This window comes from Haliotis cracherodii, unplaced genomic scaffold, assembly GCF_022045235.1.
Source record: "Haliotis cracherodii isolate W230 unplaced genomic scaffold, xgHalCrac1.p SCAF_3, whole genome shotgun sequence".
Classification (NCBI taxonomy): Eukaryota; Metazoa; Mollusca; class Gastropoda; order Lepetellida; family Haliotidae; genus Haliotis; species Haliotis cracherodii.
In genome coordinates this window covers 55,804,563-55,823,584 of record NW_027266286.1, presented here as the reverse complement: position 1 = coordinate 55,823,584, position 19,022 = coordinate 55,804,563, and the positions used below count along the sequence as shown (strand labels likewise).

At 38.2% G+C, this 19,022-nt stretch overlaps 1 protein-coding gene across 1 annotated transcript in view; it reads left to right on the top strand.

Annotated features, from left to right (window-relative positions):
• Positions 1 to 128: 128 nt before the first annotated feature.
• Positions 129 to 19,022, top strand: part of LOC139475541 (F-box and WD repeat domain-containing 11-A-like) — a 38,542-nt gene continuing 19,648 nt past the window's right edge. The window contains exons 1-3 of the mRNA XM_071258731.1: positions 129 to 320; positions 17,262 to 17,432; positions 18,027 to 18,163. Coding sequence (XP_071114832.1) covers positions 129 to 320; positions 17,262 to 17,432; positions 18,027 to 18,163 — 500 coding nt within the window. The remainder of the gene's footprint in view (positions 321 to 17,261; positions 17,433 to 18,026; positions 18,164 to 19,022) is intronic.

Below are 19,022 nucleotides of genomic sequence, written 5' to 3'. Positions count from 1 at the left end.
AGGTTGTTGCCAAGCTGTTGTGTACAAAGTGCCCGCACATGTGTCAGTAGAGTAGCACGGGCTTATTCTATTGAATGATTGACATAATGGGACTAGCGCAAGTTTGACAAGTCTTGTAACTGTTTAAAATGAACAAAGTAGAGAAGATGCGCAGCTCGTTTCCAAAGATTGGATTGCTCGAGGGCCAAGGGGGTCGGGATATAGGAGGGGGTGTGACTTGGAGGGGGCACGGGGGTGTTCACCCCACCCCTAGCAGTGTTGAGTTTGATAGACAGCTGGATAAAGTAGCGATATGGCTTGAACGCTGGGACCACGATGAGGTAAGAAATGCGCAACAGATATAAATTTTATGTATACATTTATATTTTTATATTTATTAAGGTTTTTCTTACACGATTAATTATATTTTTTTTATGTGGAATATCTAAAAAAGTTTTAATTTTTGTCATTATTTACTAACTGTATCTGGACTGTTTTTGTTTTAATTGTGCAGTTATTGGATATAAACAACCTTGATAAATGTTTAATATATAAGTAGTATACTACTATATATCTGTATCAGTTTAATATTTGGTTGGTATCAGTGAAACATGCTTAGGGAATAATTTTATCCCCAAAAAACATGGAATTGCAATAAAATTTGTTGATTCAAATATATATGATATCTGATATTTTTTATAATTAATGTTTGACCTTTATTTAATTTGTAGATAAGTAAGGAGAGTGTTACAATTTTGTTTACCAACAGTATTTTAGCTGGTGGAACAGGATGGTCAGTTTGACCTTTACTCCCAAATTTCACCTGTTGAAAATAAATTATCACTATAATCTAGAAAAACAAAACTTTAGATATTATTTCTTCATATTCACACTTCAGTTATTTTCACATATCAGTAAGTAACAAAGGATTATTCTATCAGTTTCATTTCATACACACAATCAACCAAGTTCTCATAATCTAACATAATAAAGGATGCTGTATAAAATTCAACAGATGTTACAAACAGATGCAATCAGGCGTACTGTCCAGTCCAATAATTACATTTATAGTGTGACCTAAATTAGTGTATTGCAAGATAGTAGGGCTGGGACGAGTCAAACTTTACTACTCGGGTACCCATTGTAGGTCTCAAGAGAAAGGTACAAACTGTCCGATTGGGAAAAGTTTGACCGTAGTCCTGGCAAAATGTATCTAGATACACATATAAAATGATCTGGTCATGCATATGCACTGATGTTTACTGCATGAAGTTTTATCTTTTTTTTCAAACATATAAAAGTCAGAAGGAATGTGTGCATAGTCAGAAAGAAATGGGAACATTAGCGACTTGTAGTGTGACCATAGAGTTTTAGATAAGTTTTGCCATTAAACAATATATCACTAGACTAACCACGGATCCGGGTAGTCCTGCTCAGTACCCACCCGACCAGAGTACCCAAGTTACCCGTCCCAGCCCGACAAGATAGTATATCGTATCTGCATATATGAAACAACAGTATGTCACACTAATTGCCACACTTACTCCCATACTATTTTTGCCAATGAACTACAATTACCCTAGCATGGATATGGCTATTTTCCTGTTATCTGCATGTTATCTGAACGTGTAAACTGAGAAGCTAGACTGTCAGCAATTTAACCCCACGCCACAATGTTACACCACACAGTGCCAGATTAGTGCTTATTGATGTCTGTAAATGGGCAGGATTTCTATATGTCTTTAAGAGATATTGACGCCAGGACCCTTACAGAATAGAGCTGTCAAATCACAAATATATTATCAAAAGCTATTTGCTAACATCATAAATATCTGATTTGACAAGTTAATCCCCCCTGGCCTAGTTGTTTTGAACTAATGTATGAAATATATTTGTTTCATAACTTCACCACATCATGGATAAACGGTACTAAGCTGTGCTTGCTTATAGACGTCCGGATCATGGAACACTCTTATAGAATATGTTATTGCAATAGGAAATATTGCTTATAAAACACGGTAATGAAATGGTCTGGGGTATTATACTGATGGAAATTGATCTATGTTTGATGTTTGTGTCTAAACCTGAATGGTTATAATTCAAGACATAACTATTTAGCACTGAGTAGAAGAATGTGTTGGAACCTATAGGAACCCATATGTCCCAAGGGTATATATTTCTTTTTATGAAATCAGTTTTACCTGTATAATGATATTTGATCATGTTTAATGCCAAAGGGAGATGTGTAAATTTGTATGTTGTGAGGAATGAAAACTGGTTTCTGTTTGTATTAACATTGTTTTCTGTTTATGAAATAACTTTTACCTATATATATAATAATATTTGATCATAGAAACATGACATTAAAGACTATAGATGTTCTAATATTATACACATTTTTGTACAATTGTACCTACCTCAGCCAATTTAAATTGTAAATATGTTTGTAAGTGACTGAAATATGCATATTTTTATGTTTTTAAACAAATTAAATTTCAAGATTTTTTTGTCGGAAAAGAAAACAGCTAGACTTATGTCAATGCAACCTGTATCTAGATGAAACATTGTCATGAGTGAATTTTTTAACTCTACTTTTTCATTTTTATTTCTTTGTAATTAATTAATTTCAAATCACTCCTAAAAGCTGTTTTGTTATATTGTCTCGTAAAATATGTGCAGAGAAAATCTACCAAATATTACCAGATATGCCAGATAGTTGGTTTAATTAGGTGTTAAACATTTTGATAACAAATACACTATTCAGATGTAAATAATGATGTAATAATGGATAATTACATTCATCCACTATGAATGTGTGATATTTACTTCAATGTAATAATGGATTAATTACATTCATCCACTAAAATGTGTGATATTTGGGTAATTGGCGCTGGGAAGAGAAGTAGATTGGTCTCATTATGATTTTCAGGTATTTTAATTTTTTAATCTTAAGTACTGTATTCACAAAGAATATTGTATTATGGAAGTCATGCTGCCCCAGAGAATACTGTATTACTGATGTCATGCTGCCCCAGAGAAAAATGTATTACTGATGTCATGCTGCCCCAGAGAATACTGTATTACTGATGTCATGCTGCCCCAGAGAAAACTGTATTACTGATCTCATGCTGCCCCTGAGAATACTGTATTACTGATGTCATGCTGCCCCAGAGAATAGAATACTGTATTACTGATGTCATGTTGCCCCCCAGAATACTGTATTACTGATGTCATTCTGCCCCAGAGAATACTGTATTACTGATGTCATGCTGCCCCAGAGAATATTGTATTACTGATGTCATGCTGCCCCAGAGAATACTGTATTACTGATGTCATGCTGCCCCAGAGAATACTGTATTACTGATGTCATGCTGCCCCAGAGAATACTGTATTACTGATGTCATGTTGCCCCCAGAGAATACTGTTTTACTGATGTCATGCTGCCCCAGAGAATTCTGTATTACTGATGTCATGCTGCCCCAGAGAATACTGTTTTACTGATGTCATGCTGCCCCAGAGAATACTGTTTTACTGATGTCATGCTGCCCCAGAGAATACTGTGTTGCCCTGCTCATGTCAGGTTTTTTATGTCAGTCAATGCAGCACTAAAGTGACTTTAGGTTCATGATATTCTTGGAGCAATGAATATGTTGCATTGATCCTTGCTTTGTGAGAGCCTACAACTGAATTATTTGTTGTGAGTTGATAATGATAAAGTGTGAGACATTTGTCAGTTAACGTCTATTAAACACAGGTGGCAGATTGGCCTACGATAGACACAGTCAATGGTTCAACCATGTTTTAATGATGTTTAACAGTTTTTTTCAGCAGACTGTCTAATTTGAGGTAAGAAAATAGAAACTAAATGAACATCGTCAACAGCCCAGTTTATCAGTTTCTTCCAATGACCACCACTCCTGTCTGTGCCCTTTTTGAAAATGAATTGATTGCAAAGACCATGATAGAGACAATATGATGTTAAATATTGAGCCTGTGAAGCAAATACTCACAATGAATAAGCAGCATTGTGAAACTGCTGCTTTAAATTAGCATATGGTCAGAGTTATATCTTGGGATTCCACGTAAAGACTACTGACATTGGTGGAGAAATGCTGCCATTATTTTCCATGACCCTTGGGAATTCTTTTGGCATCTGTCATGAGGTTAAAGGTAAAGGTCACAAACAATAAAATTTAAAGTCTCAAAGTACTGGCTCTAATTTCCAGTGTCAGATTAGACATTAATTGTAATTATGTCCTTATCTGACACTCCAACTTGGCTTTGTGCAAACTTAGGGCTATCATTCACTGCTAGACTGACAATCTGGCATGTTCATACATAATATAATATAAATTAGCAGACAAATACTTGATGAAACTATCAAGACAACCTATTGGCTAGAACCTAGCAGATCTCTTTAATGGTGTTCTTTGCTGGCTCATGTGATGTGTTGGCCATCACTGTTTTAGATCACATAAAGTAGAGAGCCATCTAATTGGCTGTTATATTTTCCTTTAAGTTTATTTAGGTATTTTAAGACAAAGTTTCTAATAAAGTCATGGCTTAGAATAGGGCTGGGGCGAGTCCTAATCTACTACCCGGGTATCCGTCCCCCTATTATCTGACCCTCTCAAGAGTTGGGAACAAGATGTCTGATTGGGAATTGTTTCACCGCAGCCCAGGCAGTGACTTATGATTTACATACATGTATCAAATGATCAGATCATGCGTTCACAGAACGTGACTGAAGTTTTTTCTTTACTCAAACATATGCAGGTCAAAAGGAATATGTGTATCATCATAAAGAAATGGGAACATTAGCGACTTGTAGTGTAACCACTCAGGTCGAGTGAGTTTTTGTCATTAAACAATATATCACATGACTAACCACGGTTCTGGGTAGTCCTGTGGGTACCCGGGTCCTACTCATGACCCACCCGACCTGAGTACCCGAGTTACCTGTCCCAGCCATAGCTCAGTAGCAATAATTACGGTTAACTTAACTTGCTATGATCACAGCAGCCCTTTAACCAACGCTTCTGAAGTCTAGCGGGAAATATTGGCAATAATATATATTCAGGATTAGTTTTGATCATTTTATACATTTTGAGTGCATGACAGTTACAACGCATCGGTGCACGCTGCTAATAATTATTTGCATATACCCAATGCAAGAGGTGGGCATATGGTTCTCGGTAGGAAGTGACAGCATGGACTCAATGTACAATACAATGAGGATTAACAAATTGGTTTAGCCTCTTATAAATAACAGCAATTAAGTGTTTCAAGTCATATACATAAAATGGCTATGAGGTAATAAATCTTTGGAATTAAATGTTTATTCAGACAATGGTTGTCCCAAATCAGTCATTATGACAGGAAGACGGGGACTTAAGAGTTTCTGAAAATTGTTTTTGAATTAATCATCAAATACATGACAGTTTACTTGTTACGTATCATGATGTTGACCTTCAGACATATTTTCAGTGCCATTTTATGAAATTTAATTCTATATAAAAAAGTTGGCACCAATCTTGAACAAAAAAATTCTTTTCACAATATTGAGTCTGTAGTTTAGTAAATGAACCTAAAGCATCAGTGGTTTAGGAACACCTTTTCAATGTGAACTTTTGATCCTTTCTCAAAGCTCAAAGTACTGTTCATCATACTATACAATGCTATTTATCTTGCTAAGACTACTGTTATAAATCTCTGGATAAAGGTCACATTCATTGTTATAATCAGTTGTGTTGACAACAGTATGAAGCATAAAGGATTTCCCTCCCCAAACAGATAATCTCTGTATGTTTATTTCTCAGATTCCACAATGGATATTGTTAAAGTGATAGTTCCAAGGTTAACACAAAATCAGTTCCAAGTCATCTAACAAGCGATGTATATAAAGCAGAGTAGGTTTATTACACTTGAATAACTCCAAATGAAAGGTCGACCTCAGCTTGATAAAGGATTTCTTTTCCTCTTTATGACCAGGTATTGTGAATGGGTCTCTGATAGTGGGGATCTACTTTGGGAGTTAATCAAGCGGAAGGGAATACCAACACCTGATATGAATAGAATACAGTCTCGTATGACATGCTTGTCTATGTGCTATGGATGTTGTTTTGCTGTATAACATAAGGCCTCGGTTAGCCTAGTGGTTAAAGCATTCCCTTGTCACGCCGAAGACCCGGGTTCGATTCCTGACATGGGTACAATGCATGAAGCCCATTTCTGGTGTCCCCCGCCGCGATATTGCTGGAATATTGATAAAAGTAGCGTAAAACCACTCACTCACTCACTCACTCACTCACTCACTCACTCACTCACTCACTCACTCACTCACTCACTCACTCACTCACTCACTCACTCACTCACTCACTCACTCACCCACCCACTCACTCACCCACTCACTCACTGACTCACCCACCCACCCACCCACTCACTCACTCACTCACTCACTCACTCACTCACTCACTCACTCACCCACATGACATGCATCAACCATGTCAGCGAGCCTGACCACCCGATCCCGTTAGCCATCTCATACGCCACCATAGTCGCCTTTTACGGCAAACCGGTTGCTGAAGACCTATTTTACCCCAGATCTTCACGGTCATTAAAGTGATTGAGAAAAAAGGGAAGATATTTCTTGAAATATTGGACAAGTTTTGATGAAGATTGATAAAGTTCCTGTATATCTGCTATTTTTTAATGTCATGCTAAATAAATATTTTCTTGTTTTATTGATTTTCTTAATATGCAAATTATAAAAATAAAATAATAAATAAGGTGATAATTGATTTTAGGTTAATTTCTTTAAGAAATTCTTGAAATAATAATTAAACAAATAAAACAGTCATACTCACAGTTCATTTTTATAACAAAAAGTATTTCTCATATGTAAGAAAATATTTTTTGGGAGAATGTCAGATGTAAGTTAACCCAGACATATCTTTTTTATGCTGTCTCCTGCATCTGTTAAAGACAGGTGTTTACAACATGGATGATAAACTGTTCAATATTTATATCATCACTTACAGCTTAAGACAAAACCACATTCAGTTACTGAGTCCAAACATCAGACAAATTCAAGTACAATATAAATTTCTAATAGTCTGTCTATAGCCAGGAAGCTCTTGAGAGAGATCAGATAATAGCTTAAAGGACATTATATGGTTGCTGACGTATAATGTGTACTTGAGATTTCCTCAATGACTACTGAAGCCCTTGGGCATGATAAGTCGCCTACAGTCGAGAGGGGACATATCCTGGCAACCCTTGGCATAGCATGCTCTTCTTGTATATCAGAAAATGGACGTCAAATCGCTACGGCATAAATCAAGCGGACATATTTATCGCGGATTGTGTATCAGCTGTTTTTGATGAGGATTTATGGCTTGAATGAACAGCAGTAGTTTACCAACTTAGTTCAGGTTGCGATATGACTGTTATGTTGTGGTTGTTGTGGCATGTATTAGTTAAAATGTGGGACCCGAGTGGCATGTTTTTATATTAACAAATTTTAAGAAAGTATTAAATCTGTTTTATGTTTATTCTGAAAATTAACTTTTTTCTTCAATTAATATGAAGATAGTCACATAAAAAAATAAATACCCTTTCTGCACTTACATTCCAAACAGTTAATTTTTTTACGTTTTTGAGACTTTTTTCTTAAGGAAATGGTAGATTACCATCATGTAATGAGACATTTATATGATATTTTGAGAAATTATTATTTGTATAAAGATTCATAACTACGGAAGCCTTTTAGGGCCATTTGTTTTTGTAAAAAAAATTCTAGACTATCTTGAAATTTCAAGATACTAGGTTGAAATTTTAAGATATTTAGTTGAAATTTCAAGATACTAAGTTGAAATTTCAAGATACTAAGTTGAAATTTCAAGATAGTATCGAACAAAGTTAAACAACAAATGGCCCTTAAAGGCTTCCGTACTTAACTCACGAGTCAAACATCTGATAAAAAAGCGAAGCCGGACTGAAATACAGACTGTGAAAAGTTTACAGATATTGTTAGCTGCAAAGCTAAGTGTATCCAGAGATATGGAATATCTACTCAACCAACTCTAGTTATCAGGAATTTAATGAGGATTAATAAGGTAGAACACTGCAGTGACCCAGTGGAAATATCCCATGAAGTAACTATTCATTTATTAAATTACCTCTCTCTATCTATCCTTTCTTTTTCTTTCGTTGTTGAATCGACGAGTTTATTATTGTTTCCTGTGTGCCTTCTAATTTCGTAGCTAAATTTCCGACCTCTCACATTATATATATTATGTATATATTTTGTTTATATTGTATATTGTGTCTCAAAAGCCCATGTCTGGCTGGACGCACTCCAGACACCTTTTGTCTTATGTGGATCGATTTTATATTATACATGTTGTGTGTGTGACACTTTGATAAACATTTTACTACTGCTACTTTACTACTAGTAGTAACTGATTTTTCCAGGAATATTGCTAACAGGAATATTTTGTTAACGTTATAAAGCCATGCTATATAAGTAATAGATCTTCATCCCTGCCTGTATTGAAGCATCATGTTATTGGCTTTCAGCAGCAGATAAGCAATCACGTGTTGCCATCTTTCTTAACTTGATGAAATACGCCAGAGAAGAAGTCCTACCGAACGTTCATGCTTCATGTGAATCATCCTCAGTTATCCAGGGCATTACCCCTCCATTGTATTGTGCTAAATACCCTGGACCCGTTCACTGCCATTGCTTTGATTTGAAAGTGAAGTCACCATCTCTGACCCATATCACCAACTCAGTCATAAAAGGCGACTATGCTTGTCGTAAGTGGCGACTGACGGGATCGGGTGGTCAGGCTCCCTGACTCGGTTGATGCATGTCATCGTATCCCAATTGTGTGGATTGATGCTCATGATATCAATCACTGGATTGTCTGGTCCAGACTCAATTATTTGCATATAGCTGGATTATTGCTGAGTGCGGCATTAAACAACAAACAAACTAACTAAGCACAGAATTTTTCAGGGTCAATCCAATGACTCTCCTGAACACAGATTTGATATATATCTAATTACAAAATTTCTTCCTTGTAGTGAGCAAGCCCTCGCTATATCTCATCGAATCAAAGGACTTTTATAAATGATCTTTTTATTAGACAAATTGTTTTCATGAGTAGTAAGATAGGGAGGGACTCCTTGTGGTGTGAGGTGTACAAGGGGTATTTACTGTATCATGCATCAAAGTCAGCTAAGTACTGGCGATATCGCCACTTGTTGAATCAAAAACAGGCTAATTTGATTGGACAGATTATTATCAGCATCGTATCATACCACCCGGACTCAGAATGAAGCTATGGTGGCAAATGTGTCCAGGGTATTTTAGTGTAACAAAATGGAGATATTATACCCTGGACTATCGAGGATGGTGATTCACATCAGTCAGCTGTAATAAGGAAATAAATGCCTCCCAAAACATATTTTTTTAAATTTGAATGAAAATCTAATAATTAATTATCATTGCCGATATACATATGTTAGTGACATCAGAGTACGTGTACTTGCAAAGGCGACTGTGCTTTTCGTTTGAGGCGACTAACAGGATCGGGTAGTCAGACTCGCTGACTTGGTTGATGCATGTCATCGTATCCCAAATGCTTGGATCAATGCTCATGATGTCATTCACTGGATTGTCTGGTCCAGACACTATTATTTACAAACTGCTGTCATATAGCTGGAATATTGCTGAGTGCGGCGTTAAACAAACAAACAAACAAACAAACAAGCAAACAAACGTGTACTTGTATTCAGTGCACATGTACTTGTATAGATATATTTGCAACAGACTGACATTCTTCTTATCCTGTGGCTACTGTTGTATTGATTAGGTTGTTTGCAAGTTTGGTACTTGGTGATTTGAGGGGAGGCAATTTAACTTTGGGCTATACAACACTTAAAGGCTTTCTGTAAGTGGAGTTCTATTTGAGGAGGTATCAGTTATTCTGCACTTTGTACTTATAGATCTAGATAGCAGTAGTATTTGTTCTGATAGGGCACTATTTTGGGAGTAGTTTTGATCGAAGTGGTTTGAAGCTGAACATGGAAATAAGCTAACTGAAGTTCAATTTTAAGGAAATTCAATATGAGATTTATAATAGGTTACTTAACCAATGAATTAACATAAATATCGCATCCTTTGGAGACCCAATCCAATGGCTATTCCGTTTTACTTGTTTGTTGTTTAACGCTGCATGCAGCAATATTCCATCTATATGATGGCAGTCTGAAAATAATCACGTCTGGACCAGACAATCCAGTGATTGACATCATGAGCATCGATCCACGCAATTGGGATACAATGACATGCATCAACCAAGTCAGCGAGCCTGACCACTGGATCCCGTTAGTCGCCTCTTACGACAAGCATGGTCACCTTTTACGGCAAGCAAGGATTGCTGAAGACCTATTCTACCCCGGATCTTCACGAGTCTTCAATATGAGATTTGTAATGGCTTTGTTAACTTATGAATTAACATAAATATTGTCACTCTTTTGAGACCCAATCCGATGGCGTTTCTGAGTGAATAGGTCCTCGGTATCGTGTGTTTGTGCTGCAATGTATGAAGAACAGTCTCCGTGGTCTAGTGGATAGAGCGTCTGCCCAGACCGTCTCCGTGGTCTAGTGGATAGAGCGTCTGCCCAGACCGTCTCCGTGGTCTAGTGGATAGAGCGTCTGCCCTGACTGTCTCCGTGGTCTAGTGGATAGAGCGTCTGCCCAGACCGTCTCCGTGGTCTAGTGGATAGAGCGTCTGCCCAGACCGTCTCCGTGGTCTAGTGGATAGAGCGTCTGCCCAGACCGTCTCCGTGGTCTAGTGGATAGAGCGTCTGCCCTGACTGTCTCCGTGGTCTAGTGGATAGAGCGTCTGCCCAGACCGTCTCCGTGGTCTAGTGGATAGAGCGTCTGCCCTGACCGTCTCCGTGGTCTAGTGGATAGAGCGTCTGCCCAGACCGTCTCCGTGGTCTAGTGGATAGAGCGTCTGCCCTGACTGTCTCCGTGGTCTAGTGGATAGAGCGTCTGCCCAGACCGTCTCCGTGGTCTAGTGGATAGAGCGTCTGCCCTGACCGTCTCCGTGGTCTAGTGGATAGAGCGTCTGCCCAGACCGTCTCCGTGGTCTAGTGGATAGAGCGTCTGCCCTGACCGTCTCCGTGGTCTAGTGGATAGAGCGTCTGCCCAGACCGTCTCCGTGGTCTAGTGGATAGAGCGTCTGCCCAGACCGTCTTGTGGTTTTAGTAGCAATTTCAGGCACAACAAGAAAGAACTTTTAAGTTTTTAAATTAGTTCGTTGGAATTTTAGTACAGCCATTTCAGGCACAATAAGAAAGAAATTTTAATTCTTTGAACTAGTTCAGTTGGAATTTTGTGCCTGAATTTCAGGCACAAGAAAGAACTTTCTCCACCCTAATACTACCCTACATAACTCTTCTCTTTACTTATTTATGGATGTGTGACTACAACCTGGGAGCATTAGGGTTTTGAGTTGATCCTGGGATTACCAGGTGAATGACGGCCAACCCTCAGTGACGGAGAGTTTATTCTGAATTGCCGTCACATCTATTGTTGCCCTAATACCTCATTTCCACAGAGTTTCTGCCCTTTTTTGGTACTGCTCTGTGTCGTGTCGATAGCTCAATGAAATATGTGCCTGTAAATTGTCTTTTCATTGGTCAATAAATACATTTTCTATTCATCTTGTAAAAAATCAATATGGTGGATTACTGTAAATCTAGCGATCAATAGGAGGGATTAAGTCATTTCATATTAGGTGCATTTTCTGTAGGACTCAAAGAGTGGCAAGAGATGATCAATATCTGATTTTAAATAAACAATTTTGATAAGGCCACAATAAGATAATCATCAGGTTTTCCTCCAATTTGTTAAAGAAATACCAGGCAGGAGGCATTTTGTTTTGTAGATATATCTTTTCTAAAACAAATTATTCGTGACAGCTTTGTACATTAAGCTTGTCACCAGCTGACGTAGGTGATTCACATGTTTGGTAGGACTATTGCCACAAAAAATGTTTCTCATCAATTTCGGATTTTTAAAATGGTAATAGTTTTGTATATATTGTATCAAGGCAAACGACCTTGAATTTTGCAGGTGCCATAGAAAAATCTAAAATGTGGAAAATTAGGAATGGCTGAATTTAGAACCGGGCAAAATTGTATTAACCCGCTAGGTTAAGAAGAGTGAGTTGGGTTTAACGCCGCTTTTAACAGTATTCCAGTCATATTGCGGCGTGTCAACTTAATGTGGAATGAAAGGCCGAAGTGATGCAGGTCTCAGACGTTTACCACTTTGGTGAAACCCACGAGCATGGGTATGGTGCTGACAAACCTAGAAACATAATGAACTGGGATTCGAACCCACAATCATAGGTTTCTGGCATGCCCAAGGGATGCAACACTGCACAGCGAATCACGGCGCCTTAGACGACTGGGCCACCCGTGCCCCCAGGTTTAAGAAGACCCACGCGATGATAACAAACACTTCTTTTTCTGTGTTTTGTATATGGTGTATTTCATCCAGAAAGGGAAGAAGGGAGCTCATGTAGCGATGTTTTTTATCTGTAGATTCATGCGGACAGCGTGGTGTGAGTTTAAGGGTCTGGTAGTGAGTTGGACACGGATGAAAAACAAATAATTCTGTTATTATGGCCTAAAGAATTGGTCTTCTGTTTTCTGATGTCACGTGTTCATTCCTGTGTGTGGTAGTGTAGCCAGGCAGAGATCAGTGATGGTGATAGATTAGTATTGATTAGGACTGTATCCCTCTGCCAGTGTCATACCACCTCACAACAGTTCTTTAATGAGGCAATTTGCGGACATTTTGGCAGATCATCTGAATATACTTGGATTAAAAAAATATGAGGAATTTATTTTTTTGATATACCACATTAATACAATTTTTGTTTTGAGGACTAAAAGCTGGTAATTGGGCAAATGAGTGTTTGAAAAATGTAAATAACAACATATAAGCACATTTTCTACAATCAAAGAAACATTTTTAGAAATATTTTTTTTGAAGGGCTGACTTGGCAGTGATACAGGCTTAAACCACAGTAATACATGCAAATACTATGGTAATTATACTATGGTAATTGTCCGAAATTATTGCCTGCCCATCTGCCTGTGGCTGTTAACTTTTCTGTCAGGCTGAATGAGTGAGTGAGTTGGGTTTATATCGTGGCGTGTCAGCTTAATGTGGGAGGAAAGCCCGAAGTGATGCAGGTCTCGGACGTTTACCACGTGGGTGAAACCCACAAGCACGGGTATGGTGCTGACAAACCTAGAAACATAATCATGGGCGAACCGGGATTCGAACCCACAATCATAGGTTTCTGGTGTGCCCAAGGTTACACGCAACTCTGCATAGCGAATCGCGAACTCCTTGTAGATGCTCAAGTAATTGTTGCATTATTTCAACTGAATCAAGATAAGATTTGTCTCAGTTTTCACGTTTTTTCAATAATTATAATGCCTGAATTCGGGCAGGTAACTTTGAAGATGGGCAGGCAACACTGTTGGGTCACCTGCCTGACTCTAGTGGGGTTTAAGATTATTTAAAAATACTGATGGTCATACAGGCTTTTATCACAGTAATCTGTGAAATAATCATGATAGAAACAGTTCCATGGGATATGATATTTAACAAGCATTGCTGATTGAAGAATGTATTTATTATACTGAACAGTGACAGTGTTTAAAGCTAAACTGCTGATATTTGTTTGTTATGAATTGAAAAAATCCAGAGCCAGGTTCTTATTTTCTTCTCAGCTGTGGCATGCATTGGTTTCCACAGAACATGTGTTAAGGAACATACCTGCTGTTCCTTGAATACAGCTCAGCTAATGAGCTTATGTGTTGTATAAGTTGTCTTATTGCCCGTGCAGGTAGAGTTTGGGCACAGTCACAAGCAGCTTTGTTGACATTGAACTATGTAACAGTGTGTTGCTAATTACTGTTCTTCACCTGTGAGTGCATACATAAGAGTGTGTATATAAAAGTGGCTATATAAGAGCACTATGAGTTTTGTACATGTTCTAAACAGTCTTTGTAGCAGGGGTCCGGAATTGGACATTTGCATTCAGGCAACGCCCCCTTCAAATAGTGTATTTTTGTACGACTTTTCACACACGTTACAAGTTGTTACATACAGTGTTCCCACGTTATTGCGCACTTTGGTTATAGCGCATGGGAAAGCATAGCTCCCAAAAGTTACAAACATTTTTAATAAACTCAAGTTTTCCAATGACACAATGTTTTCCCCCATCTCAGAAAACATTATCAGCTGATCACCGCGATCACGTAACACCGGAAATACCAGTCAACAAATCCGAACTGAAGTACGCAATTTTTTTATATATATTTTTTTAATCCTATCATTATAATATCTGGTGATAAAAAAAATTATTCAATGTTTATCTGGACTAAAGTTTGCAATATATTTGATTAATTTTATCCAATATTTCATTCAATAATTATAATGATGTTTACAATATTTCGGCGAAATCGTATGCGAAGTGATTGGTAGACCGCACAACTTACCGTTATTAACAGGAACCACGGTCAGATTACAGCTATTGACGCCTTGAAACAAACTTTCGTTGCAAGAGAATGGAGTTTGTAGGCATTAGAACTTTGGAGAACATGAATGCATGACACTTTTTATGGACAGCAACTTCTTTTATTCCTTGTCACGATGTTTCAGAGCTACTTCTTGCTCCTTCATCAGGTGGATGATTTATTAACTTGAAGTGAATGATCATGAAAATAAAAATATAAAAAGAAAAAAAGAAGTTGCTATCTATAAAAAGAATCATGTATTCCTGTTCTAAACAGTTACCTTCACGTTCTTGTCCAATCAAATTACTGTGCTCCTCATACTCAAGAAGCCATGTTTGTTTTGCTAAATGTTGGATTGGTGGGTATTTGTGTAGCTGCTACATATAGGGCCACTCTGTGGTGACTGAATTAATTATGCCCAAGTATCACACTTCAGAAGATTGCGTATTGAAAAATCTTTTCAGGTTTTATGCACCTTATGTTAGGGTTTACACCAGAGCAGGAGGTGCTGAGGGGTCCTGCTAAAACGATTTTATCTTGCCAACATGTTTTAATGCGACATTGTAAAAGATTCAACACAAATTCAAAATTGATTGAAATCAGCTGTTCGATGGAGCTGAGGTTAACTTGTGCTTTGTCGCATGACTTTCATGTGACTTGGAAAAAACGTGCAGCTTTTTGCTTTGTAGCGGGGTATAAGAGATTTATTCTGCCTCTCAGAAATCCATGTGCAGCCTGTATTGCTCATGGCGGGGTATAAGAGATTTATTCCCCGCTGAGAAATTTATTACACTTCAAGGCAGGATACATCATATTTTATCAAGATCACATGGACCAATCAGATCTCATCATTCTGACATGGAGGTATGATGATATTATTTATCTACTTATAACACATCATGTGGTATAGGAACGTAACAGCTCAAACAAGGACATAGATGCCTCTGGTCAAATTGAAAAATTAAAGAAACAGAAGTACCATGCATAAATTACACAATGACATTAAATTGAATCATTTACTCCGATACAACCCACTAGCTGATCTTCGCACTAGAGCTGTTGTAGTGCCTATGCTTCACATAGACTCACAGTAGTCGTAGCGCTGAGATCGCATTGTGGAATGAGTCAGTGGTTGCCAGATTTAAATATATGGCCATGTATGTATTGCATATCAGGTGTCCAACACTTTGCCACTTGTATAATACACAGTCACACTCAAGGGATCCGTCAATATTTGACTTCCTGACGAACTTGTCACTCCACGTTGAGAGTACACCCACAATAAGCTTCACTATCAAAGAGAAGCCAGTGTGTTTGGGCAATAAAATATGATCCGGCCAGTACAAATAACTCGATAGTTAATAAATCTTGACACCTGTGATTGAGAAATATATGTACCTAGTAACTTGAGTTTTGAGTTGAGGAATAAAATTCAAAATTGTGCAGTGAGTGATATCTAGACCATACATCATGTGCAGTGGGTCTTGAATCAAATCATGGTGTGTTTTATTGGAAAGCAATCATCGGGGAAAGTGTGATTGGTTTTGAATCATGGCTGTTTGTGATGGGAGAGGTCTGTAATATTGCCTGGAGTTAGTTCTTTGCATGTTATTGATGGTGATTGAGTCGGTGTACATGGCCCTTTGATTTGTGCACTGTTATTACATCCAGTCTCAGCCTCATTGTTCAGGTGGTCAATATCAGCTGATTGCTGTTGTTGGTAGTTGTATGTTGTGAAGAAAACAAACAGACCTTTGATCCCACAAACAATGATATGAAATAAATGGTAGAGCACAATGACAACATATTGCTTGGCTGCAGCGATCTTAGCGTCGACAAATTTGCCAGCGTTATATCCGACAGCCCGAGATGTTGTTGTGGCGATCACACGGAAGATGCACTTCATTTCTTTCTTACATGTCCCTTAAACAGTACATTAAGGCAAAATATGTATTATTTCATAAAAAGCTACAATTTAAATTCAATTTTAAATGGTAATTCACATTTAACGACTGTTACAAATCTTGACATTTTGAAATCAGTGCACAGTTTTATTCTATCTGCTTGCCGAATTAGAGATTTTGTCTTAGATGCTGGCTTTGCTTTATGATACTGCGATGTTGTTGTGCTGGATGTAAATAATAATGTAGCTGTAGTTACAAAAGATAATCGAGTAAGGAAACGCTTACCATGCTTACAGAACAATAATTATCTCTAATGTCATTTATACAATGTATGCTATTTCTCATGTCACTTTCAATACATTGTAATTTGTGTGTGTATTATGTTTGGGAGAGGCATTCAGATAAGCAAAGTGTGCTTGTTTGCCGATTCCTCCACTTAAAGGAAATAAATATGTTTATATAATATATCACTTCATATTTCGGGTACATTGTTTTGTACCTGTTTGTGAATATTTTGCTAACTTTTAAAAAAAATTGGTCTTGATGTGACTGAAATGGTTGAAAGTTTCAGTTGTGTTGTTTATGAAAAACATTTTGTTGTGCAATTTACAGGGTTGTCATTTAATATTCAATATATATTTCAAGTTATGAGACCTTTTTGAAGCTAATAATTTTCAATTCTCATTTTGTGCACTTTTCGTTGCAGTAATATTGCAACATAAGTAGGTTTGTATGCCTATACTGTACATGTCGTTGCAGCGATGTTGTCTGCTGGAGTCGCTGCTGCGTAAGAGCAACTACACCCAGTTCCAGTTCCTGTACACGGTGATGCAGCCGACGCTGCACCGCGACTTCATGTACACCGCCCGCAGCCACTTCCCCGACATCGACTTCCAGCCCATCAGCACTCACACCAGCAGGGAGCTCAAGGTGGGTGGGAACATCACTGGAGTGTATACTGCGCTGTTTGGTATCCTGAAATATCATAAATCTCAGGACAATTCTGTCTGTTGATCCAATACAATACCACCATGTGTGACAAATCCTGGCAGACCCTGTGGTAATATTTGACCACCCAATTGAAATGAAGGAACAGTGTTTCTTAAGCCAATCAGATAAGTTTATGTTACATATTGTATTAAATATCCAGAATAATATGAGAGTGCTGCCTTTTTTTTTCCATTTAGCCCTGCATGTTAATGTTCATTTTCAACATTTCCTCCCACCTCTCCAATCACCTTCAGGGTGGTTGGGTAGCCTAGTGGTTAAAGCATTCGCTTGTCATGCCGAAGACCCGGGTTCGATTCCCGACATGGGTACAATGTGTGAAGCCCATTTCTGTTGTCCCCCGCTGTGATATTGCTGGAATATTGCTAAAAGCGGCGTAAAACCATACTCACTCACTCACTCACTTCACCCCTACCAACCCCCTCCATCTCTATACGACCACCTATGCCATCACCTTACTCTTACCCCTCACACAAACCCAACCTTCACATCTTTTCCTTGTTTGTATCATTTCAGGAAAAAATTACAAGGTTGCGACAAAATAATTATTTTCGAGTGAAGTCAGCTTATCTTCAACTTGATGATGATGTAAAGGCCAAGTTCAAGGACACAGAATGCATTAAGCTCCCTCATCTTGCCCCCCAGCAGTCCAGGTGAGGCATCTTTCCTGTTAGAGAAGATATTCTTTTACTCATCATGTCATCTGTCTCTCCGATCTTCCTCCCACTGAAACACCAATAGCAGGGTAAATGTAGCAGATATTTTATCTCATTAAAGTCCGACCCCACTGCTTGGCCCAGACTCAGTAACAGTCCCCTGTAATATAGCTGGAATACTGCTGAATACCACACTCACTCACTCAAGCAATACATTGAGAATTACTTTTACTGTTCATATAGGTAAAAGTGACAAAACCTTTACATAATCATAAGAAATTGCTACTAAAGGAGAGTCCATTGTGCTATTCTGATTATATAATATGTTCGAATCAGAGTTGAACCAAACTCGCTCACTCACTCACTCACTCACTCACTCACTCACTCACTCACTCACTCACTCACTCACTCACTCACTCACGCGCAATCTCATTAAAATCACATGTTAGTTCTAACTACCACTAAACAAAGATCTATGGATCTATGGACTGAAAAGACAAAATGCACAAGAACTTTTATGTTTTATTATCAAATGTCCATTTTCTACTGGCCTCCTCTAGTATGTGTTTTATATTTTAGGGGGGGCACGGGTGGCCCAGTCGTCTAAGGCGCCGCAATTCGCTGTGCAGAGTTGCGTCCCTTGTGCATGCCAGAAACCTATGATTGTGGGTTCGAATCCCGGTTCGCCCTGATTATGTTTCTAGGTTTGTCAGCACCATACCTGTGCTCATGGGTTTCACCAAAGTGGTAAACGTCTGAGACCTGCATCACTTCGGGCTTTCCTCCCACAATAAGCTGACACGCCATGATATAACTGGAATAATGTCAAAAAGCGGTGTTAAACCCAACACACTCA